The sequence below is a fragment of the Mirounga angustirostris genome, unplaced genomic scaffold (assembly GCF_029215605.1).
Source record: "Mirounga angustirostris isolate CCGP_5_RB_7025 unplaced genomic scaffold, mMirAng1.0.hap1 SCAF_13, whole genome shotgun sequence".
Lineage (NCBI taxonomy): Eukaryota > Metazoa > Chordata > Mammalia > Carnivora > Phocidae > Mirounga > Mirounga angustirostris.
In genome coordinates, this window is record NW_026991721.1 from 85,713,836 (window position 1) to 85,739,447 (window position 25,612).

General features: G+C 35.2%; 1 protein-coding gene across 4 annotated transcripts in view; it reads left to right on the forward strand.

Moving 5' to 3' along the window:
• Positions 1–25,612, forward strand: part of ARHGAP32 (Rho GTPase activating protein 32) — a 314,482-nt gene that overhangs the window by 203,675 nt on the left and 85,195 nt on the right. For 3 of the 4 annotated variants that reach the window (XM_064577227.1, XM_064577229.1, XM_064577230.1), the window contains 4 exons: positions 16,837–16,974; positions 19,008–19,100; positions 19,961–20,083; positions 21,846–21,923. In XM_064577227.1, the coding sequence (XP_064433297.1) occupies positions 16,837–16,974; positions 19,008–19,100; positions 19,961–20,083; positions 21,846–21,923 (432 nt within the window). Of the gene's footprint in view, positions 1–16,836; positions 16,975–19,007; positions 19,101–19,960; positions 20,084–21,845; positions 21,924–25,612 lie in introns of those variants that run through there. The other variant, XM_064577228.1, reaches the window with a different exon arrangement.

Sequence of the window (25,612 nt, forward strand, 5' to 3'; positions counted from 1 at the left end):
TATTCCCACTTTATTGAGAGTTTTTTAATCATGAATGGATGTTAAATTTTATCAATTGCATTTTTTGCATCTATTGAAATGATCATATGATTTTTTATTCATTTTGTTAATGTGGTGTATCATTACTGATTGATTTGTGGCTATTGAACCATCTTTGCATCCCTGTCAAATCCCACTTGATTGTGGTATATGATCCTTATAATGTACTGTTGAATTTGGTTGTGTAATATTTTGTTGAGGAATTTTGCATTTACATTCATCAGGGATATTGGTCTGTAATTTTCTTTCTTCGTAGTGTCTTTGTCTGGTTTTGGTATCATAGTAATGCTAGCTTCATAGAATGAATTTGGAAGCATTCCTTCATCTTCCATTTTTTGAAACATGTTGAGAAGGCTAGGTATTCCATCTTCTTTACATTTTTTTTTTTTTTTTCAAATTAATCCACGAAGCCATCTGGCCCTGGACTTTTGTTTGTTGGAAGTTTTTTCATTACTGATTGAATTTCATTACTAGTAATTGGTCTGTTCAGATATTGATTCTTCTTGATTAATTGTTAGAATAATTTATGTTTCTAGGAATTTATCCATTTTTTGTAGTTTGTCTAATTTGTTGATGTGTAATTGTAGTAGTCTAATAATATTTTGTATTTCTGGGGTAAGTTGTAACTTCTCTTCTTTCATTTCTGATTTTATTTACTTGACTCTCCTCTTTTTTTTTTTTTTTTTTGATTAGTCTGCTTAAAGTTTTGTTTTGTTTTGTTTTTGTTTTTGTTTTATTTTTTAAGTAATTTCTATACCCAGAGTGGAGCTCAAACTTACAACCCTGAGATCAGGAGTTACAGGCTTCACCAATTGAACCAGCCAGGCATCTCTGGCTAAAAGTTTATGAATTTTGTTGATCTTTTCAAGGAACGAACTCTTAGTTTCATTGATCTTTTCTAATGTTTTTAGTTTTTATTTCATTTATCTGCTCTGATGTTTATTATTTTCTGTCTTCTAACTTTGGTTTTGTTTTATTTTTCTTTTTCCAATTTCTGTAGGAGTAAGTTTGAATTGTTTGAGATTTTTCTTGTTTCTATAAAGATTTTATTTATTTATTTGAGAGAGGGAGACAGAGATAGCCATAGAGATAGCAAGAAAGAGCACAAGTGGGGAGGAGAGGGAGAAGCAGGCTCCCTGCTGGGCAGGGAGCCCAACTTGGGGCTTGATCATGACCTGAGCCAAAGGCAGACACTTAATCGACTGAGCCACCCAGGGGCCCTGAGATTTTTCTTGTTTCTTGAGGTAGGCCTGTATTGTTCTAAACTTCCCTCTTAGAACTGCTTTTGCTATTCCCTTAAGATTTTGAACAGTTGTGTTTCCATTTTCATTTTTCTCCAGGTATTTTTTCACTTCTTTGATTTCTTCATTGATCAGTTGGTTATTTAGGCTCCAAATGATTGTGTTTTTTCTAATTTTTGCCTTGGAATTGATTTCTAGTTCCATACTGTTGTGATGGGAAAAGGTTCTTGATATGATTTCAGTCTTTTAACATTTATTTTAGACTTGTTTTATGGCCTAACATGTGATATGTTCTGGAAAATGTTCCATGTGCACTTGAAAAGAATGTGTATTGTGCTGTTTTGGTAATGTTCTGTATATATGTATGTCAAGTCCGTCTGGTCTGATGTGTTGTTTAAGGTCACTGTTTCCTTATTGATTTTCTGTCTAGACACCGTATACATCGATGTAAATGGGGTGTTAATGTTCCCTACTGTTACTGTCAGTTTCTTGCTTTCTGTCTGCTATTTACAGTTGTTACATTATATTGTTGGATTGATCTCAATCATTATATAATATTAGCCTCTTTTTGTATCTTGTCATAGTCTTTGTTTTAAAGTATTTTATCTGATACAAGTATTGCTATGCCAGCTTTCTTTTTGCTACATTTGCATGAAGTATTATTTTTCATCTTTTCATTTTCAGTCTGTATGTGTCTTTACATCTGAAATGAATCTCCTGTAGGCAGTATATAGATGGGTCTTACATTTTTATCCATTTAGTTAGCTATTGTCTTTTAACTGGAGCATTTAGTCCATTTACATTTAAAGCAGTTGTGGATGGTTTTGTACTCATTGCTATTTTGTTCATTGTTTTCTAATTGTTTTGTATTTTTTCTCTTATTCTCTTACCTTTTAACTTGACTTCTTTAATGTTATGTTTGGATTCCTTTCTATTTATTTTTAATGTATCTATTATAGATTTTTGTTTTGTCGTCAACATGTAGTTCATATGTAACACTCTTTGTATATAGCAGTCTGTTTTAACTTGTTGGTCCCTTAGGTTGAAACACATTCTAAAAGTCTTACATTTTTACTCCCCACCCCCTTATTTTATGTATTTGACTTCATATTTTACACCTTTTTATTTAGTGTATCCCTTTACTAATTACTGTAGATATTGTTGATTTTACTACATTTATCTTTTAACCTTCATACCAGCTTTATAAGTGATCAATCCACCATCTTTTTAAATGTTAGCTTTTACCGGTGAAATTTTTTCTTTCATAATTTTCTTACTTTTAGTTATGGCCCTTTCCTTTATGCTTAAAGAAATCCTTTCAACATTTCTTGTAATGCCAGTTTAGTGGTGAACTTTTTAAAATTTTGCTTGTGTGGGAAACTCCTTATATCTCCTTCAGTTCTGAATGAAAACTTTGCTGGTGTAGACTGTTCTTGGTTGTAGGTTTTTTCCTTTCAGCAGTTTGAATATATCATGTCACTTCCTCTGGCCTGAAAACTTGCTGCTGAAAAATCAGCTGATAGTCTTATGGGTGGTCTCTATACTCACTACTGGCTTTTCTCTTGTTGCTTTTAAGATTCTCTCTTTATCTTTAATTTTTGACATTTAAATTCTTAATATATCTTGGTATGGTTCTTTTTGGGTTCATCTTGTTTGGGGCTTCCATTACTTCCTGGACTTGGATGTCTCTTTCCTTTCTCAGGTTGGGGAAGTCTTCAGAGGCTCCTTAAGTGGAAACCTCAAGGGCTCCTGGGTGGCTCAGTTGGTTAGGCGACTGCCTTCGGCTCAGGTCGTGATCCTGGAGTCCCCGGATCGAGTCCCGCATCGGGCTCCCTGCTCAGCAGGGAGTCTGCTTCTCCCTCTGACTCTCCCCTCTCTCATGTGCTCTTTCTCTCACATTCTCTCTCTCAAATAAATAAATAAAATCTTAAAAAAAAAAAAAGTGGAAACCTCAAATCAGGAGCCTCTGTGGGAGATAGTCCAGGCCAACTGGTTACAATCCCATGTCATTATATAGTCTGAGTGATAGTTACAATATTAAAAGCTGGTATAGCATGGGCCCAAAGCAAGTGGAACAGATACCTGTCATACAGATCTCACTTAGCAACATTGCTGTGTCTCAGGTGAATATTAACCGTTTTTAAAGTGACTCAGAGGGGCGCCTGAGTGGCTCATTTGGTTAAGCATCTGCCTTTGGCTCAGGTCATGATCTGGGAGTCCTCGGATCAAGCCCCGCATTGGGCTCCCTGCTCAGTGGGGAGTCTGCTTCTCCCTGTGCCTCTCCCCTTGCTTGTGCTCCCTCTCTCTCTCAAATAAATAAAATATTTTTTAAAAAGTGACTCAGATGCCTCAGAAAATAGATCTTTCATGCCTTGCCCAAGCCCCCAGTGCCCTTCCTTTCATACTAATCATGATTTAGAATAAGTTGTCTTAACCAAATAGGCATATTATTTTTCAAATGTTCCTTCCATTATTTTTCATTCTGTTCTTTAAGTACACAAACTGAAAAAAAGTGTTATGTAGAACAAACAGATTGGCTGGTATGGATGAAAAAACACTCTTGTGTCATGATATTGATCTGAATGGTAATATATCTTTTCTGAAAATCATACTAATTTTTCCTCTGCCTATTCCTTACTTTTCAGAAAACATAATGTGTTTAGTTTGAATTTAATGAATATTAATAATAATTCTTGGAAATCTGGTCACATGTCAAAGAAGATACTAGAAAAACTTTTACTCTCAAGTGTTGAACATTCAGTAATTTTAAAAAGTCCAAAAAGAGATAAACCCTCATACTAATTGAGGCCCGTTACTTAGAATAAATCATTTATAAGTATAATGTCAATGGTAATGAGTCTCCATGCCACTCAGTATTCTATTGTTTTATTCTTTAGCATGTAAGCAAACATCAGGTTTTAAGTGTTGATTTTTTAAAATGGCAAATTTAAACCTACCTGTTACAAGAACTTATTCTAACATGTGTCCTAATGAAAATTCTTTATGATCTTTCCTTTCTGTAAGTATAGTTTTGTTAGTGTAAGAAATTGCTGCTTAACAAAATACTTACTATTTTTTTTGTTTCATTGTAAGCTTTAGACCAGTTAAAATGAATGGTTTTGTTGTATTTGGATTGTATGAACTACCTTTGTATTTTTAACAAGGATTCATCATTATATAATAGTTTATTTTTTCTGAGGATCAAGTTTTTCATAAATATTTACAGTACTCTGAAAGCTCCTTTATGTCCTGGTAGGTGGGGTAAACAGTTGGTTTTAGGGGAATGCTTTCCTGCTTCAAAATATCTCCTGCTTGAAATTCCACCATCAGAAATGCATTCCTTGGTATTAAGTATCTCCTCCACTTAGTCCACTTACAAAATGCTGTTATTAAGGGGTGGGGTCAACTGTTCACATTTGTAGAGCATCTGTGTATGAACAAAATATATAGATAGATTGTAAAAAAAACATCCAAACCTTGTAAATCTTTTGTGAAATATGTTACTATTTTCATTTTATAGGTGAGTAAACTGTTGCTGATGGGTGTTAAGTAACTTATGTAAAGTCCTATATCTAGGATAAGGCCCCGCTAAGATTAAATCAGTTCATTCTCTTTTCCGATCATCTCTTTTTACTGAACTTCATCATATCATTAAAGAGAGAATTTATTCGGGGCACCTGGGTGGCTCAGTCATTAAGCGTCTGCCTTCGGCTCACGTCATGATCCCAGGGTCCTGGGATCGAGCCCCGCATTGGGCTCCCTGCTCAGCGGGAAGCCTGCTTCTCCCTCTCCCACTCCCCCTGCTTGTGTTCCCTCTCTTGCTGTATCTCTCTCTGTCAAATAAATAAAATCTTAAAAAAAAAAAGAGAGAGAATTTATTCTTTTTCAGTTATCTTTTCCATGATAAAGGGACTTCCAAGGACATGTGTGAGGACTATTTTTCTTAGAAAGAACAGCAAATATATCTAGAATTTGTCTTTTTCCATCTCTGTTATTACCAAACTAGCCCAAGGTGCTGTATCTTGTTAGGATGTTGTGATTAGCATTTGTGTTTGCATCCTGTAATCAATGAGAACCATTTAAACTGCTAGAGTGATGTAAAATGTAAATTGAAAATTGTTATCTTCATGGTTAACACTCTTCAATAGATATTCACTTTATTTAGAACTGAACCCAAAATGCTAACTAAGGCCTGTGAGGGTCCCACCTGATCAGACCTTGCCTACCTCTTCTGCATCATGTCATGACAATCTGCTCATTCCTTTGTTCTGGTCATGCTAGCTTTCATTCAGTTTTTAAAAGACTAAGTTCTTTCCTACTACTAAGTATTGAACACTTTCCCACAGGGAGTCTGCTTCTCCCTCTTCCTCTCCCTCTGTGCTCTCTCTCACTCTCTCAAATAAAAAAATAAAATCTTGAAAAAATATCTCCAAGAGGTATTGAATCAAGATGGTTACAAGTGTGGCCTCCACTCACTATGTAATCATGGGTAAGATGCTAGACCTCACCAAGCCTGTTTCCTCCTCTGTAAAATTAGGTTAAGAATGATAACATCATAACTATAACAATAATTACTATGAGAAAGATTTTATTTAAAAAAAAGCTTAATGTAAACCCCCAAATTTATTAATTATCATTATAATTTACTATGGGGTAGAGAGAGAATAAACTTGAGCTTCCAGAGGAAACCGTGTGTGATTGGTTCCCTTTAGGCATGAATAATCCCTGCCCTGTGATGAAGGTTTCGTCCCTATAACCTGAAGACCCGTTCTTGCAGTTCCTGGCTTCTTCCTGTGCAAGGGACTTCTGGCTCAGAATGGAATTACATAGTAATCAACCAAAGGTCTTCAGACTCCCAGGAAAATCCTCTTTCCATTGTATCACACTGCCTCCAGTAGTTCTAATACTTATTCTTTCCTATGTCATGCTAAATTAAGAAAGAAGTTGTTTTCAAGAGAAAATTTGATGGATAAGGTACTGGGGGAAGATGAGGAGTAAGAGGACCCCAGTGTTTGGGTAGAACTGCAAAATTCCACAATCCTAACTGGAAATAATCCAGTAGAAAAGAGATTCAAAACTCAGTGGGCCAGGGGAGATGAACCAGGAGAGACTATGGACTCTGAGAAACAAACTGAGGGTTCTAGAGGGGAGGGGGGTGGGGGATGGGTCAGCCTGGTGATGGGTATTAAAGAGGGCATGTTCTGCATGGAGCACTGGGTGTTATACACAAATAAAGAATCATGGAACACTACACCAAAAACTAATGATGTAATGTATGGTGATTAACATAACATAATAATAATTTAAAAAAAACTCAGTGGGCCTTTCAGAAAGCATCTGCCAAGGAAGAAGAGTAGGCACTAAAAACCAACTGCAGTTTAACCTATCATGTCCTTTGCTTCTTTTGCTATGATTTTAGAGTCATTCTCTTTAAACAAATAAAGCAGAGAAAATGGGTGACAAATGAAATGCTCCGATAGCCTCGTAAACCCAAGCACCAAAGGTTCAGGGCTTTGCCTTCTTGATAAGCCTCTGGAAAGTCATGAAAAATGCCATCCAGTTTTTAAGATTCTCTCCTGCAATATGACAGAATAGAAAATTAGGTTCAGAGTCTTGTTCTCCATTCTACAACCAATTCTTTGCAAAGAAACCAATTCCCTGATAGTAATAATTATTAAGGTTAGAAGTTAGCAGTAAATTAAAATTTAAGCAGATATACATAAGGAGTTTTTTGTATTGTTTCTGTTTTGTTATTTATAAAATAAGTGAATTTCTGAAATATTCTGATCGTGTAGTTGATTCTTGAAAAACATTGGTCTGAGTAGCATGGTTCCACTTACACATAGATTCTTTTTTTTTTATAAATACAGTATATTACTGGAAATGTATCTTCTCTTCCTTATGATTTTCTTAACACTTTTTTCTTCTACCTTATTTAAAAAAAGAATATAGTACATAATATAACATGAAATATGCGTATTGACTATGTTATTGGCACAGCTTCTAGTCAAGAGTAGGCTGTTAGAAGTTATGTTTTGGAGGAGCAAAACTTACATGTGGATTTTTGTGTACTGAGGTCAATGCCCCTTACCCCCATGTTGTTCAAGGGTCAGTTGTATTTTATTCAGTTTATTTGGAAATTTGATGATTAAAGCTGTTTTTTTACATATGAAATTTAAAGTTCTTTCATATCTGCTAAAATGGGAGGTATTTTACTATTTTTAGAATTTTCTCAGTGAATTTAACAGTTTTAGATGATTTGCAAATTATATTGAGGTTTTCATTTTGTGAATGATACTCTGTTTAAAAGAACAGACTTTTGCTGGCACAAGAACATTTTTAAAAAATTGAAAGAAATCAGTTCACTGATGTATAAGGAAATGAATTTTGAAATCCAATCCCCCCACCCAAACTTACTTTTTTAGGCTCTTTTGCATTTTTGTGGTTGGTTGTTGATCTTTATTTCCTTGAGTAATACTGCTTAGAGCGATGGAAACATGATTAGTTTTTAAAAATTAGTATATTTTTTAGAAGTTTTAGACTCACAGCGAACTTTAGTGAAAAGTACAAGGTTCCTGTATACCTCTTATCCCCACATATGCTCAACCTTGTTCACTATGGACGTCTTTCCCCAACATGGTACCTTTGTTGCAATTGATGCTACATTCCTTCGTCAGCGAGGGTTTAGTCATGGTGTTGTACATTCTGTGGGTTTGGACAAATTTATAATTATATGTACCCACTGTTATGGCATCATACATAATAGTTTCACTGCCCTAAAAATTCTCTGTGCTGTATTTATCTTTCACTTCTCCCTAGCCAGTGGCAACCACAGATATTTTTACTGTCTGTAGTTTTGCCTTTTTCAAAATGTCATATAGTTTGAATTATTACAGTATGTAGCCTTTCCAGCTTGGCTTCTTTCACTTAGTAATACACATTTAAGTTTCCTCCATGTCTTCTCATGGCTTCTTTCTTCTTAGTGCTGAATAATATTCCTTTGTTTGGATGTACCACAGTTTACATATCCATTCACCAGCTGAAGGACATCTTGGTTGCTTCTAAATTTCAGCAATTATGAATAAAGTTGCTATAAACATTCACGTGCAGGCTTTTGTGTGGACATAACTTTTAGCTTATCTGGATAAACACCAAGGAGTCCCAATTGCTGGAACCTATGGTAAGGTATGTTTAGTTTTATAAGAAACTGACAAACTTTCTTCCAAGGTGGGTTTGCCATTTTGTATTCCTACTAGCAATGAAAAGAAATTTCCTGTTGCTTCACATCTTTGTCAGCATTTGGTTTTACCAATTCTGGATTTTTGCCATTCTAATAGGTGTGTAGTAGTATCTCATTTTAGTTTGCATTTCATATGATATGATAACATATATGATATGGAGCATCTTTTCATATACTTATTTATCATTTGCATATCTTTTTGATGAGGTGTCTGTTAAGGTCTTTGGACCATTTTTAAATCAGTTGTTTTCTTATTGTCGATTTTTTTTAAAGATTTTTTAAATTTTTATTTATTTGACAGAGAGAGACACTGAGAGAGAGGGAACACAAGCAGAGGGAGTGGGAGAGGTAGAAGTAGGCCTCCTGCTGAGCAGGGAACCTGACGCGGGGCTCGATCCCAGGACACTGGGATCATGACCTGAGCTGAAGTCAGATGCTTAAAGACTGAGCCACCCAGGCACCCCTTATTATTGATTTTTAAGAGTTCTTGGTATATTTTGGATAATAGTCCTTTATCAGATATATCTTTTGTCAGTTTTTTCACTCAAGTCTATTACTTGTCTTTTCATTTTCTTGATAGTGTCTTGACACAGCAGAAAACTTTAATTTCAGTGTAGGTCAGCTCAACAATTCTTTCTTTCTTTTTTTTTTTTTTAAGATTTTATTTATTTATTTGACAGAGAGAGAGAGCGAGAGCAGGAACACAAGCAGGGGGAGTGGGAGAGGGAGAAGCAGGCTTCCCGCAGAGCAGGGAGCCCGATGTGGGACTTGATCCTGGACCCTGGGATCATGACCTGAGCCGAAGACAGATGCTTAATGACTGAGCCACCCAGGCACGCCTCATCAATTCTTTCTTTCATGGATTGTGCCTCTAGTGTTGTATCTAAAAAAGTCCATCATCAAACCCAGGATCATCTCTGTTTTCTCCTATGTCATTTTCTGAGCTTTATCATTTTGCATTTTACATTAAGACCTGTGATCCATTTTGAGTGATTTTGTGAAAGCTATAAGGCCTATGTATAGATTTATATTTTTGCCTGTGGATTTTGCCAGTTTTTCCAATACTATTTTTTGAAAACACTATCTTTTTATCCATTGTGTTGCCTTTTCTCTTTTGTCAATGATTGGTTGACAATATTTAAGTAAGTCTATTTCTGGGCTCTCTATTCTGTTACATTGGTGTATTTGTTGATTTTTTTTTTTTTTTTTTTTTTTTTGCTAGAACCACACCATTTTGATTATTGTAGCTTTATGATAAGTCTTGAAGTCAGTGTCATTCTTCCAACTTTGTTCTTCTCTGTCAATGTTGTGTTACCTATTCTGGGTCTTTTGCCTCTCTGTATAAACTTTAGAAACAGTTTGTTGATAATGACAAAAATAACTTGCTTTGGTTTTGATTGGCATAGCACTGTGAATCTAGATCAAGTTGGGAAGAATTGACATCTTGACAATATTGAGTTTTCCTATCCCTGAACATGGTATGTCTCTCAAATTTTTTAGTCCTTTGTCTACTTCTACCAGAGTCTTGTAGTTTTCCTCATATAGATCTTGTACATAGTTTTTTAGACTTATACTTAATTACTTCTTTTTTGGGAGGTTGCTGATATAAATGCTATTGTGTTTTTAATTTCAAATTGAACTTATTGTTGGCGCCTAGGAAAGCAATTGACTTTTGTATATTAACTTTGTATTCTGCTATTTTGGTATAATCACTTCATAGTTCCAGAAGGATTTTAGATAATTATTTGTAATGTATACCTAGATGATCATGTCATCTGTGTACAAAGGCTGTTTAATTTGTTCCTTCCCCATTTGTATATCTTTTATTTCCTTTTCTTGCCTTAATGCATTAGCTATAAATTCCAGTACAGTGTTGAAAAGCAGTGGGGAGGGGTGCCTGGGTGGCTCAGTCATTAAGCATCCGCCTTCAACTCAGGTCATGATCCCAGGGTCCTGGGATCGAGCCCTGTATTGGGCTCCCTGCTCAGCGGGAAGCCTGCTTCTCCCTCTCCCATGCCCCCTGCTTGTATTCCCTCTCTCACTGTGTCTCTCTGTCAAATAAATAAATAAAATCTTTAAAAAAAGAAGAAAAGCAGTGGAGAGAGGGGACATCCTTGCCTTGTTCCTGATCTTATTTGGAAAGCTTCAAGTTTCTCACTATTACATATGATACTCGCTGTAGTTTTATAGACATTCTTTATCAAGTTGAGGAAATATCCCACTAATCTTAGTTTACTGAGAATTTTTATCATGAATGAGTGCTGGATGTTGGCAAATGCTCTTTGGACATCTGTCAATGTGATCATGTGATTTTACTTCTTTAGCTTATTGATGTGATTAATTTCATTAACTAATTTTGAATGTTGAACCAGCTTTGCATGCATGCCTGGGATAGATTCTACTTGGTTGTGGTATATAATTATTTTCCATGTTGTTGGATTCAATTAGCTAATAATGTTGTTGATTTTTTCATCAGTATTCTCAAGAGATATTGTTCTGTAGTTTTCCTTTTTTGTAATGTCTTTGTTTTGTTTTGGTAGTAGGGTAATTCTAGCCTCATAGAATGAATTGGGAAGTAGTCCCTCTGTTTCAATCTTCTGAAGAGATTATAGAGAATTGGTATAATTTCTTAAATATTTGGTATAGTTCAAACATTGTGAACCAATCTTGGCTTGGTGCTTTCTCTTTTGGAAGTTTATTAATTAGTGATTCAATATTTTAAATAGATATAGGCCTTATTCAGATTATCCATTTCTTTTTGTGTAAGTTTTGGCAGATTGTATCTTTGAGGACCTGGGTCAGTTTCATCTAGGTTATCAAATACGTGAGCATAGAGTTATGTATAGTATTTATTATCCTTTTAATGTTCATATGATCTGTTGTGGTGTTCTCTCTTTCATTTCTGATATTAGTAATTTGTGTTTTCTCTTCTTTTTGTTTTACTTAGCCTGCCTAGGGGTTTATTGATTTTATTGATCTTACCAAGGAATCATCTTTTTGTTTTGTTAATTTTCTCTATTGATTTCCTGTTTTAAAGTTCATTGATTTCTACTATCATTTTTTTATTTCTTCTGTTTACTTCATTTAAATTTTCTCTTTTTTAAAGATAGAATTGTATATAATTGAGTTTAGCTCTTTCTTCTTTTCTAGACTTCTAGGTCTCTCCAATTCTGGGGAGAGCAGTTTGCCCTGTGACCTCATTTCTCTCACAGATCTATGAAGAGTTACTGATTTTTCAGTTTGTTACTTGTTAGGACAGAGTGGCGATCTCTAAGCTCCTTATATATTGGAAAAGAAATTGGAAGTCTGATTATTACTTTTAACCTGACAGACAAGATCATTTCTGAAATGTGACTGAATCACAATGTGTTTTCATTGGCCTTCTTACTTTTATGTAGTACTTGATAAGAGAGAGCCAGAGGAACTAAAAAGTTGAACTTGCAGAACAAATGTAAAGCACAATACAATGTATTTCAATGCCTCTTTTAAAAATATATTTTGAATACTTATATAGGAAGAAGTCCTAAGTAAGAAAGGCCTTCCAACTTCTTTTTTACTTCTTTTAAGCAAAAAAATTAATATCTTAGTGTAATAAGCCATTTAATGTATCACTTCAGAATTCATTCAAGGAAATTTCTTGACTAAGAAACTATTTGAATAAATGTATTACAGCTCTCAAAGGGCTAATAGTTACATCAAATAGTTTTGCTAGACATGCAGTATAATACGTTTTGTTAAGTTTGCTAAATGCTATGTAGCAGTATACAACATATTTTAGTGGAAAGATTGGCAAAGATGTGAATAGATAATTCTTTTAAGATTGATTTTTTCAGTATTAGGGAGGATGCAGCAAAATAGGCACAAACAGTAAAAATTGGTACAATCTTTCCATTTTTAGAAATTGCGTGTGTGTATTTTAACTTTTTATTTAAAAATAAGTTTAGTCTTATAGAAAATTTGCAAAAATACCATAGAGAAATCCAATATATCCTTGCACTTAGGTTTGGCTGATGTCACATTTTTAAGGAATTTATTCTAAAGAAGTGTAAGACTTTGGAACATAGACTTAAATACAGATGTGTTATTACAATCTTGTTTTCAATTATTGTACTGTAATCTGGGAACTTTCCAAGTCTATCAGTTTGCACGTTTCAACAGCTTTTCCAAAATTAGTCTTGTGAAGGTATTGTTCTAGTGTCAATGCATGTTAAGGGTTTCAGCCAAACTAATATTTGCCTGTTATATGACAAGTATGTGGCTAACATAGCATTCAAAAGGTATTTTTGTGACAGGCAGCTATACCAGTGAGAAAAATATCAGTAGAGATAACCAGTGTTTAATGAATGATTGGCAGGCAGTGTGCTCAGTGACTTATGTGCGTTATTTGATTTAACCTTCCAACAACCCCAGGTACCATTAACTTTCTGATTTTACAGATAAATAAACTGAGATTTAGAAGAGTTACCTAAGGTCACATCCTAGCAAGTAGCCCACAGTAGTCTGCATTTATATCCTGCTTTACTGATTACCACTCTCTTCATTCTTTTCTCTCTTCTCTCTTTCCTGTGTTTCACAATCTTATAGGTCTAGAAATCTGTTTTGTATGCCAAGGAAAAGGTGATATTCCAGGTACCAAATGTTACCTTATGTCTTAGTTTGGGGTGCCTTCACAAAGTATCATAGACCGGGTACCTTATAAACAATAGAAGTTTATTTCTCACAGTTCTGGAAGCTGGAAGTCAGAGATCAGGTCAGAATGGCAAAGTTCTGGTGAGAGCCACTTTTCAGATTGCAAACAGATGACTTCTTGTAATCTCATATGGCAGAGAGTAGAGAAAGAGAAGCAAGCTCTTTTATGACTCCTCTAAGGGTACTAATCCCATTCATGAGGGCTCTACCCTCCTGACCTTATCTTATCCTGATTATTTCCCAAAGGCTCCACTTCTTAAAGCCATCATATCGGAGGGTTGGGTTTCTACATAGGAGTTTTGGGGAGACACAAGCAGTTAGTCCCTAACGTCTTACAATCATTTCAGAATATTTGTCATTTAGTAAGGAATGCTTAATGAAAAATGATTGAAAGCAGAGCCAATTTCTGCTCTAAAAGCACCAGGTACCAACAAGTACAGTACTACATTTTCTCTTATATTGACCATTTTGCTTAGTCTCTTGGCTCAACAAGAGTAATAAATGTGAATGTACCAGGTTGTCAAGTTACTTCACTCCTTACCTCCAATATAGTGGAATGATTATACACATGTTTAGAGTTGATCCTGATTAACTGCTTCACCTTTGTACTAGTGACTTAAAATGCTGATGCTACATTTTCTTCTGAAAGAAAACAGTAAAACAAAACAAAAATAAAATGTTACCAAGATATATGAATTATTTTTAAATAGATATTAAAATAAAATGAAATAATGATATTAAATTTAAGATTTACTTTCTAAAACTAAAGCTGGTAATTCAGCCATATGGGAAAATAACCTGTGACCTCTAAAGATACGTTACCTTCCCTGGTTGAAACCCTGATGTACTTAAAAGTAATCAATAATAGTGTTTTTTTTTTCTTTTTTTTAAAGATTTATTCATTTGAGACACAGAGATACAGAGAGAGAGAGAGAGCACGGGCAGGGGGAGAGGCAGAGGGAGAGGGAGAAGCAGGCTTCCCGCTGAGCCAGGAGCCCAATGTGGGGCTCGATCCAGGACCCCGGGATCAGGGCCTGAGCCAAAGGCAGATGCCCAACCATCTGAGCCACCCAATAATAGCGTTCCTGTTTCTTTTGAGTTTCTGAGCTTTTGGTGACCAGTCATTTGTTCTGCTATATACCATGGAGTTTTGTTTACTAAACTAATGTTTAGTCAGGTTAATTTGTTTACTGTTACTAATTTTAGTATGTTTGGCCCAGAACAAGTTCTCTAAATCAATAAAGAATAGAAATAACCAGCATGTACTGAGACATTTCTGTTATCTGGTACTCTACTAATCACTTTACATTAATTTACTTAATTAAATTCTTAAATAGCCAGGATTCACAATGGGGACATTCTGATCCTAACATCAATTTCTTAGCTTTTTCTTTATTTCAAGAGGTAAATCTGTATATTTTTAGAATCTGTGCAGGTAATGTAAATAAGATAAATAGCTTGGTGTGGTAATTACTTGGTCAAATTAGACTTTGCAGTGCTGTACCTAAAGTATTCATATACATTTATTTATTTATTTTTTAAATGGTTGGTGTTTTATTTTTTTAAGATTTTATTTATTTATTTGACAGAGAGAGAGAGACAGTGCAAGAGGGAACACAGGCAGGGGGAGTGGGAGAGGGAGAAGCAGGTTTCCCGTGGAGCAGGGAGCGCGATGCGGGGCTCGATCCCAGGGTGGGATCATGACCTGAGCCAAAGACAGACTCTTAACGACTGAGCCACCCAGGCGCCCCCATATACATTTTTTTAAAAGCACTGTAGGCCAAACCCAAATCAGAAGATAGAGTGGATAAATTTAAAATACCATGGATTGTGGCCGTAAAGCCTTCTTGTCCAGATGATAATTTAAATTATTTTTATTTGACATGTATTTTAATTTCTATTCTCTCACATACCTGTCTGAGATTTTGAGTGAATTACTTAATTTGTGATTAGATCCATAGAGAAGGAAATAAAATCTTGTTATTTGTTTTGGACAATGCACTGTATACCTGCATGTATAGTAAAGGTATAAAATGCATTTATGCATGATAACAGTGCATATCAACTCCTGTCCTCACCTTTAGAAGAGGAACACAAAAGAGTGGGCTTTGTATCTATAATAATTGGTTCTTTTAAAAAACATCCAGAGTGGGGCGCCTGGGTGGCTCAGTCGTTAAGCGTCTGCCTTCGGCTCAGGTCATGATCCCAGGGTCCTGGGATTGAGCCCCGCATCGGGCTCCCTGCTCAGCGGGAAGCCTGCTTCTCCCTCTCCCACTCCCTCTGCTTGTGTTCCCTCTCTCGCTGTGTCTCTCTGTCAAATAAATAAAATCTTTAAAAAAAACAAAACAAAACATCCAGAGCTTTGAAACAAAAAAGTCAACATCTGTTTAATCTCTGTGATAGAGACATAAGTATGTGATAAATTATTTTGTGTACTTTTCTGATATTTGAAGTGTTCCATAAAAATGTGTGTATACGAAAGAGAAAATAATTGCAACTATATGCTGTTTTTCTTTTATTTTTCTGCTTTTGTTGTTTATTTTCATTTTTTAATTTTTGTCATCCAAAGGAATAAGTATTGAACCGCCTGTGGGTATTTAGGAAATCTTTGGGTTAGAAGGCAGTGGAAGAACTGAGAAAACAGAGGAGCTTACTTCAGCAAAGAGTAAAAGAATGACTTTCCATAGCAGAAGAAACAGCACTTAACGATCGGGGAGGCAAGAAAGGGAACAAACATCTCATAAACTGAATAAATGCAAGTAATTGAGCATAACTGGAAGCAAAGGAAGGGCATGGAGGAGTAATGACTGAGATCAGTGTATAAATTTAGACAGAACTCAGATGATGAAAGCCATGATATGTGCAAATATGTTTGGACTTTGTCCTGTGGATCAGTGATTCCCAATTCAGGCTGATCATCAGAATTAACTGGATCCCATTTCAGCCTCATAGAACTAGTATTTTTTAGAATAGTGACCAGGACACTGTTCTTTAAAAGTCTCTGCCACATATATGGTCTTATTTCATTCTAAAAACCCTCTCAGACAGGAGTTGGTATTGTTCTCCACCTATGTACTATAGAATTATAGTCCAGAGTAGGACAATACAAGTTTATCATGTAAGTTTTAACATACCTGTGTTTAGAATTCAGTACATCTCTCTACTAGGAAGTGATGCCTTCTGTTTCTGCCCCATTTGGCTGGGGCAAATGGAGAAGAGCTACACTAAAAGCTTTTCTTCAGTTCTGAGATGGTTGCTCTGAAGGCTTTTTCCTGCAGTCCTTCCAGATCTTTTATGAGATGAAAGCATCTGTATAAAATTAGGTTAAATTGCAAAACTAAATGGTGTGCAGTTGGGATCTGCTCATCAGTGCTGACCATGGAGGTTTTTGAAGGATTTTTGATAGTGTGACCTGATAAGCTTTGTATTTTGTACTGGTGGTGAGGGGAGCAGGGGATATCAAAGGTAAGGAGTATTAGCAGTATTCCAGGTAAGAAAGGATGTTCATCCCTACTAAAGCTTGGGTTATAGGAAGTAATAGAGCCAAGAGAAAATTAGAAGGTAGAATGTAATAAATATGCTCTGTGAGTGGACAAATTATAAGCGTCTTTTTTTTCTTACCCATAGGGCAAAAGTTGGATTGTTAAAAGAAGTTATGAAGATTTTCGGGTACTTGATAAACATCTTCATTTATGTATTTATGACCGACGATTCTCCCAACTCTCAGAGCTTCCCCGTTCTGATGCCCTGAAGGACAGTCCAGAGGTAAGCATTTAGTACTTTGCAGCAGTAATCACTATATATAAATTAGCAGAAAGTTTTGTCTGTATACTAAATAAAAGCTTAAGTTGAACACTCAGGATGATTCCTGGGATTATTAATTATTTCATAACTGAAAAATTAGTAATGCTATGTAGACTGTTTAGAATTAAAGTAGGTTTGGAGTGTAATTTTATATAAAAAATTCATAATATATAAACATGCTATATATATGAGCAGACTGTTCTTCAAAGAGAACATAAAATATGGAAGCAAAAATATGGAAAAATGTCGATCTCACTAATAATTAGAGAAAGGCATAGTTTATGATGACATGCCATGTCTGTACCCTTACCTCCACTCCTCCCAAATTTCTAGTAAAAATAGAAAAGATTTTTAAAAAATGTAAATGGGAAGAGATTCTTTATAACATCAGATAATAACAACCATCAAAATTGTGAGGAATCTTTGAGAGTAGATGGGGTAAGATTTATGGGGGCGAGCAAATACAGCATAAAAAACATGTACAAGAGGATTGAAGAAGACAAACTAGAAATCTTGATCGTAAAAGCTGAATAAATAAAATAACTGAAAAGAGCAAACAAGACTTTCAGAAGCATGATTACTATCCTCAGAGAGAAAGTGAGGCAATCTATCATGAAATGAGAGCAGAGTTTTATAAAAATAAAAAGATAAGAGATCTTAGAAATGAACAAGTACTTACTTAAATTAATTTTAGTCATAGCAAACCTCAGTAGTTGGACTGTGTGCAAAATGGACACAGATGAAGAGAGCATTAGTGAGCTGGGAGAGCAAATTTTATAAAAATATAGCCTCAGAAGAGAGAGAAGGATGAAAAGTTGTGGGAGAACATTTGGGAATCACGGAGAATGGATCCTGAAGTACCTACTTCCCTCTTCTAGAAGTTCTAGCAGGATACAGTACATGGAAGTAACTAAAATTTAATATAAGAAATTCCCTAAAACAAAGGAAAGGCATATTTCAGATCAGATGGGCCCAGTAAGTGCTAAGTATGATGACAGAAAAGACATGCATCTAAAAACACTATAGTGAAATTTCAAAATGCCAACACAGAGAGAAAACCCAAAAAGCTTTCAGGGAGCAAAACACATACTTTCTTAAAAGAACAAGAATCATATTGACATTAGACTCCTCAGCAGCTGCAATGGATGTTTGAAAAGAGTGCAGATACTTTTCAAGTCCTGAGGGGAAGCCATTTCAAATCTCTAATTAATTCCAAGGCAATTAAGTAGGTAGGACAAAGTAGAGACCTCCTCAGTCATGTAAGAACTGACACAGCAGCAGGGTCTCAGGAACATCTTAAAACCACAGATTCTTTTGTGTCATAGGAAACCTAGAAGTCCATCTCCCTTTCCCATCTCCACCTATTTGTCACATTTTTCTTTCTCAGGCTGTTTTAGGACATGACCGCTACAAATAGGTCCCAGGTTTTTAATCTCCTTTTTTAAGACAGCTGACAGAATGAGTTGAAATTTGTATCATAATTTACTAATTCTTGCAGTAACTCCTGTTAGGCCAGCTAATGTTCAGTCACATTTCTGGACCAATCCATGGACCCCTGGTGTGCAATCACATACGAACATGGCTGTCCTGTCACAGCTGCATGCATGGAAGATTATAGCAGGTCTCCTAGAGTTTCAAGGTAGCCAGGGGGAAGCTGGGCAGAAAAGCCAAATATGTCTCTGCTGTAATTATCTTTTTTATATTTTCAGTATAAAAATAGAGACAGCAATAAGGTTAGAAGCTATAAAATAGTATGACCCCTGATGATGAGGAGATAGTGAAGTTCTTCACAAGACAGGGGATTTCTATGTAAGTTCCTATGGTTTCACTTCATGAAACTCTCGAGCCTCTGTGAAGAATCCCCTATAACTATTAAAATGCCTAAAAATCTGCAGATTTTTTGCCCCAGAAACAGCCAATTTATACCAGTTACTTGGACAGAGAGTGCTGTATCTTGAGTTTGAATTACCACTGAATCTTCTCTTTCTCTTTAGTCTGTCACTCAGATGCTTATGGCTTACCTATCCCGCCTTTCAGCTATTGCTGGCAACAAGATCAATTGTGGACCTGCCCTTACATGGATGGAGGTATTATCTAATTAACCTCTTACCAAATTTATTTTTAAACTACTTAAGAAATTAATATTAATTTAATTTTGATAACTAATGAGTTTCAGGAATCAAAAAAATGGAGTTTATTCTTATCTTTGGAAGGGTAGATAAAGTGATACATTAAGTATTTTTTATCTAAAATCTGTCTTTGAGAATCCAGGAAACTAATCTAAATATATCTTGTGAATTGCAATGGCACCTCTTATTTTGGCGTTGACTGTATTAATGTGTACATTTAGAAAGGTGTATATATACATATATATATATTTAGTTGACTTAGTAATTGAAAATATTTTTCAATTATTTATGAACAAGAGACAATTCATCTTTTAAAGAGTCCAATTTAAGATTAAGTATTATAGTATCCAGAAAATATGTTAGGTATTTCTCCTTAATTTGCATATGTAAAATTATATTATTCTCTCCTCCCAGTGGAAATTGGGAAGACAGGATGGAAAATAGAAAGAATATGGAACTTTGAGCCAGGCCAACCTGCACGGAGATACTGGCTTTTCCATTATTGGCTGTGTGATCGTGGACAAATTATTTAATTTTTCATAAATTATATAACCTCTTTTAGCTTTAGCATCTTCATCTTTAAATGATGATGATGATGTTAAGTATCTTTTAGAGTTATGAGAATTAAATTAAATCATGTTCTGTGCACAGCACAATGACAGGTGTACATTAAGTACTCAATATATAGTGTTTGTTTCTTTAAGATTCTGTGGGTTATGGCCTCTCTAAATCAAACTGAATATCTTTTATAGATAGTCAAAGAAACTTTTGCAGTCCCTTGTCTTTAACCATCTCATAGTCCATTTTCTTTGTTATAGATTGATAATAGGGGAAATCATCTTCTAGTTCATGAGGAATCATCCATTAACACTCCTGCTGTTGGTGCTGCCCACGTTATCAAGAGGTACACTGCTCGGGCCCCTGATGAATTGACTTTAGAGGTAAATGACTGAAGACTCTGTGTCAGCTCAGGCCCTTTTTCCTATACTCCATTATCTTTCAGCCTGGATTGCTATCTATTTTTATTTAATGACCATATTCATCCTTGAAAATTCAGCTTGTATCTCCCATTTCTTCTAGGAAGTCATCCTTGATCTTCTCCCTAGTCCTTGCAAATATATATCCCCAAATAGCCTGGATTGACATTTTTTTGTTTGTTTCTTTTTTTAAAATATTTTATATTTAAGTAATCTCTACAGCTAACATGGGGCTCGAACCCACAACCTCAAAATCAAGAGTTGCATGCTCTACCGACTGAGCCAGCCAGGCACCCCTATCTCTGACATTTCACTTATTACACTCAGTCATAATTGTAGTCCTGTTTATCTCCATGATCTTCTTTAGAGCCAGGTCTCAGTCTTTTGTCTTTGTGTTTTTAGTACCTAAAAACAATACCCAATGATACTTTCTTCTCATTGTTCAAAGATTGAGTTAAAGAACAGATGAAAAGTGAAATGAACATTTCTTGCTATCAGATGTGAAAGGAGCGTAATTAAGTTTCTTCCTTTAATATTGGCTTATGAGAAACAAAAAACTGCTAACAGTTACTCAGTTTAAGAAAAAACAATATAAATTTTTAGGTTCCATACACAAAGGAGTGCATGTCTTGAAAGATGCCGTGTTTGTTAGCAAATATGACTTTGTGAAGATGACTCTTTCATGGCCTGAAAAATCAGTTGTTAGTATACAAAGAAAATTCTTTTTTTTTTTTTTTAAAGATTTTATTTATTTAACAGAGAGACACAGCGAGAGAGGGAACACAAGCAGGGGGAGCGGGAGAGGGAGAAGCAGGCTTCCCACTGAGCAGGGAGCCCGATGCGGGGCTCGATCCCAGGACCCTGGGATCATGACCTGAGCTGAAGGCAGATGCTTAACAACTGAGCCACCCAGGCGCCCCTACAAAGAAAAATTCTTAAAGCAATATGTATACCATAGTAACATTAGTTCTGAAGTACTTAACTATGTTTTATCCCAGAAATCATCACTTACTTTGACTGAAGAATGTAACTTCCATTAAATATATTGTTAAAAACTATTATTATGATTTTTATATTTATGATTTTGTAAAAGTTTGTATAAACTCACTAGTTCATCTTTTAGAGTGAAGAAAGTAAACTATTTAGTGGAAATGTTATATTGTACCATCTATTGAAAAAAGTTGTCATCAAACTTGATATTTACTAAGGATAACCAAGTAATTGTAAACATTACAGGCCTTTGTTATATGACTAAATAAAATATATCAAGTGCTCAAAACAGTATGTAGCACATGGCAAGTGCACACTAAATGTGTATTAATAAAAGTTGTGCTTGTTCTAAATATGAGTATTTTAAACTGCCCCTTGTAAGTGGATCTGATCACTTTTAGTAACAGTAACAATATTTTAACAGAAGTGGTGATGATGGTATGATGCCTGGCATTCAAAAATCGTATACTATAAATTTGGCTTTCTGAAGTTACTGCACATATGTTAGTTGGATCCCAGTCTTTGTGCTGCTTAACTTTTTTTAGACCTCTTCTTTACAAATGGTTAAGATTATTAAATTTTTTATAGAAAAAGGTGTTATGTTTTTCCAGAAACAATTAGCCAGAGAATAAGGATTGCACTTTAACTTTTTGTTCTAGTTCAGATTTAAATTCTAGACATAACAATTGGTTTAAAATTTGACTAAAAAAATTTCACTTAAAATTTTTCCTTGTAGGTGGGAGATATCGTTTCTGTTATTGACATGCCCCCAAAAGTTTTAAGCACATGGTGGAGAGGCAAGCATGGATTTCAGGTAGGCAACAAAGAATTAGGTGTGAACAAGTTCAAAAAACAGTTTTTGTTTATTCTTCAGTAATATTTCTCTTTACAGCATGTACTGGCAATGGACTTTGTCAGCAGAGGTAGAAAAATGTAGATGATATTAGACTTGGATTTCCTTTTCTACTTACTCTTGTGGTTGTTTTATCTTCTTTTTTAAATGGTGATATAACCAAGTTTGAGCAGAATCACAGGCCTGATGACCACTTTTAGATTATCAAGCCTGTAACTCTGCCTTGCTTTTAATACTGGTTTTGAATCATGATTCACATATATTTTCTAGTCTCTAGAATTAAGTCAGTTTGATCAATATTTTTCTTTGAAAATGTATTGTAACTGTTAATTTAAACAATGTTAATTGCATACCAACAACAGCATCTAAAGCAGTCTCATTTCTTTTTTTAAATATGCCTCAATAATTTGAGAACTGATAATGGCCTCTTTAGATTGACTAACACCAATTTCCATAGGATTATAGGGTTGTTTTTTTTTTTTAATCTGTTAAAATCATCCATAGAAGGACATCTGAAAATGCCTTCAAATTGTGTCTTTAGATTCTTAATTGCAGGAAACAAACTGAGTGTTGTTGGAGTGGGGGGTGGGGTGGGAGGGATGCGGTGACTGGGTGATAGACACTGGGGAGGGTATGTGCTCTGGTAAGCGCTGTGAATTGTGCAAGACTGTTGAATCTCAGATCTGTACCTCTGAAACAAATAATGCAATATATGTTAAGAAAAAAAAAAGAAGGGGAAGAATGAAGCAGGGGAAATCGGAGGGGTAGACGAACCATGAGAGACGATGGACTCTGAAAAACAAACAGGGTTCTAGAGGGAAGGGGGGTGGGAGGATGGGTTAGCCTGGTGGTGGGTATTGAGGAGGGCACATTCTGCATGGAGCACTGGGTGTTATGCACAAACAATGAATCATGGAACACTTCATCTAAAACTAATGATGTAATGTATGGGGATTAACATAAGAATAAAAAAAAAATTGTGTCTTTACTATATAACCTGTTAGTTTTTTGTGGTCTTTTTATAAAAGTGTTCCTAAAATGCTACATAAATAGAATGTTCATGCTATATAGCTAGAAATATTAATAAGTATTTTATAACTATCTTGAGCTTTGCATATTAAATAGAAACTAGTATTAGGTTTTTATAAAATGTATTTTATTAAAAAATAATCATACAGTTAAAAACAGGATAGCATGGTGGTTAAGAGCATGGGCTTTGGTGCCAGATTGCCTGGGTATTACGCTGTGTTATCTTGAGCTTGTTAATTTTACTTCTGTGTGCCTCAGTTTCCTCAGTTGTAAAAAGGGGATTGTGGGACTCTTCTTTGTTTCATAAGATTATGGTAAAGATTAAATGTGTGAGGATAGGGCGCCTGGGTGGCTCAGTTGGTTAAGCGACTGCCTTCGGCTCAGGTCATGATCCTGGAGTCCCGGGATCGAGTCCCACATCAGGCTCCCTGCTCAGCAGGGAGTCTGCTTCTCTCTCTGACCCTCCCCCCTCTCATGCTCTCTATCTCTCATTCTCTCTCTCGCAAATAAATAAAATCTTAAAAAAAAAAAAATTTAAATGTGTGAGGATAAAATATGTACATAGAATAGGCCTGGTAATATTTTTCACTCAAAAAATACTGATTTTTAAGTTTAAATAATTCTGTTTTTTTACAAATTTAATTTTATCTATCCTTTTATCTATTATAAAAGCATCTATAGCAATTTAATTTGATGACCAGAAAAATCATATCCATATTATACCACAAATTGTCTTGTTTGTATAATTGGGGTCTTTTATCTGTGCTCTGATTTCTTAATTGCTATGCATAATTGGTGCATTTGATTAAATATAAAACTAAATAGAAAAGTAGTGTTATCTTTTTTCCTACTAAGGGGTCAATTCTCCATGTTCATAAGCTGTAGGGTCTAAAAGATGATAGAAAAATAAATTAGGCTTTAAGATGGCAGTTAAATTTTTTCTTGATATTGCTACCTTTCTTATAATCTTAGACAAGTCATTTGCTTTCTTTGTTCTTTAGTTTCTTCTTAATTGGAGAGTTCCATTTAGAATCTCTAGTTCTTCTCAGATTTTCCTTCTATTATTGTAAAAATGGTAGTAGGTTTTCCCTTCTTTCATGTGACAGATATTTACTGAGATCTGACTCTGTGCTAGGTATAGATTTATCTTCCTAACTCTTTCATTTAGAGTCACACAGATTAGTTTCTTGCCTAAACAGATTATTCTTTTAAATATTAATATATAAATTAACAATTTTTAAAAATTAGCTTGTTGCCAAAACAATTTAAAATAAAAACAGATTTTTAAACTTAAAGGATTTATTTGTAATTGATATTGAAAGGTTTTTTATATAGCATTGCTATTTGTTTTCATTCTAATTGGTCCTGGAAGGACAGTCATTTCTGTTGAGATCATGTTGGAAAATATGGATGTGAGAAGAGGAGTTAATTGTGGGCATGGGGGGGGGGTCACCCGTAAAACTAGTAGCAGTCTTTAAATATCACTGTCAAAACTTCATTTATAGAAGGAATCCAGTACTTTAAGGAAATAATCCACACAGTTCACTCTTCCTTGATGTTCCTAAGCACTCACCCATTTGTAAGACTGCCTCATTTATTGCAGGGGAAGGTGTGAATGGAAAGGCATGTACTGAGCATCTGTTATGTGCAAAGTATTGCTGGGCACTTTATACACAATGTTTTCTTTAATCTTCACAAAACTATTAACCCCTTTTATGGAGGGGAAACAGTTTGAGAGGGTTAATAACAGTCAAGATGCCAAATCAGTAAGAGATGGAGTAAGGACTCAAATTCAAATCTGCTCGATCACATTGCCTGAGAAGCACTAAGGATGATTTCTGCATTTACTCTCATATTACTAACTTTATCCTCAGTTCTCTACCCTATGGAAAGGAACATCTTTCCTTCCCAGCCAGCAGAGGAATGCTGTAAAGATTAACCAACAGAGGACTGTAAAGCATACAGGTTTACTGGTCGAAACATTGCTGTTACTGTATATTATTTTTTAATGTAATAATTAATATATTGTATCTGGGGGAAAGACTCCTCTTCAAGCTCTTTGTGATGTTCTCTACCTTTGTTACATATTTTTAAATGGTGAGCATATGTCCTTCCTTACTCAAATATTTTGTTGAGAGAGGAAGATAATTATAATTTATTCCATGTATATGATAATTATAGATGAGACCCCTGATTTTTAATTTTGAAATAACTGAGGGGGGGGTGGGAGGATGGGTTAGCCTGGTAATGGGTATTGAGGAGGGCACATTCTGCATGGAGCACTGGGTGTTATGCACAAACAATGAATCATGGAACACTGCATCTAAAACTAATGATGTGTAATGTATGGGGATTAACATAAAAAATTTTTTTGAAATAACTGGAATAATGGCTTAGTCCATTGGTTTTCACATATATATTTTTTAACTCAGTGTAATTGTTAATCAAACAGAATCTTACACAGAACCTCAGTGTGAGAAAAGGCAGCAGTGGAGTTGCCCTGGTTAGTTCAAGTCAGGCACCCTGGCCCTTATTCCCCGTGGAGCATGTCTGATTGACCTCCCTTGGATCTCCTGCAGCATCCCAGAGGGGCCTCAGTAGAGCTGTGTACAAACACCACC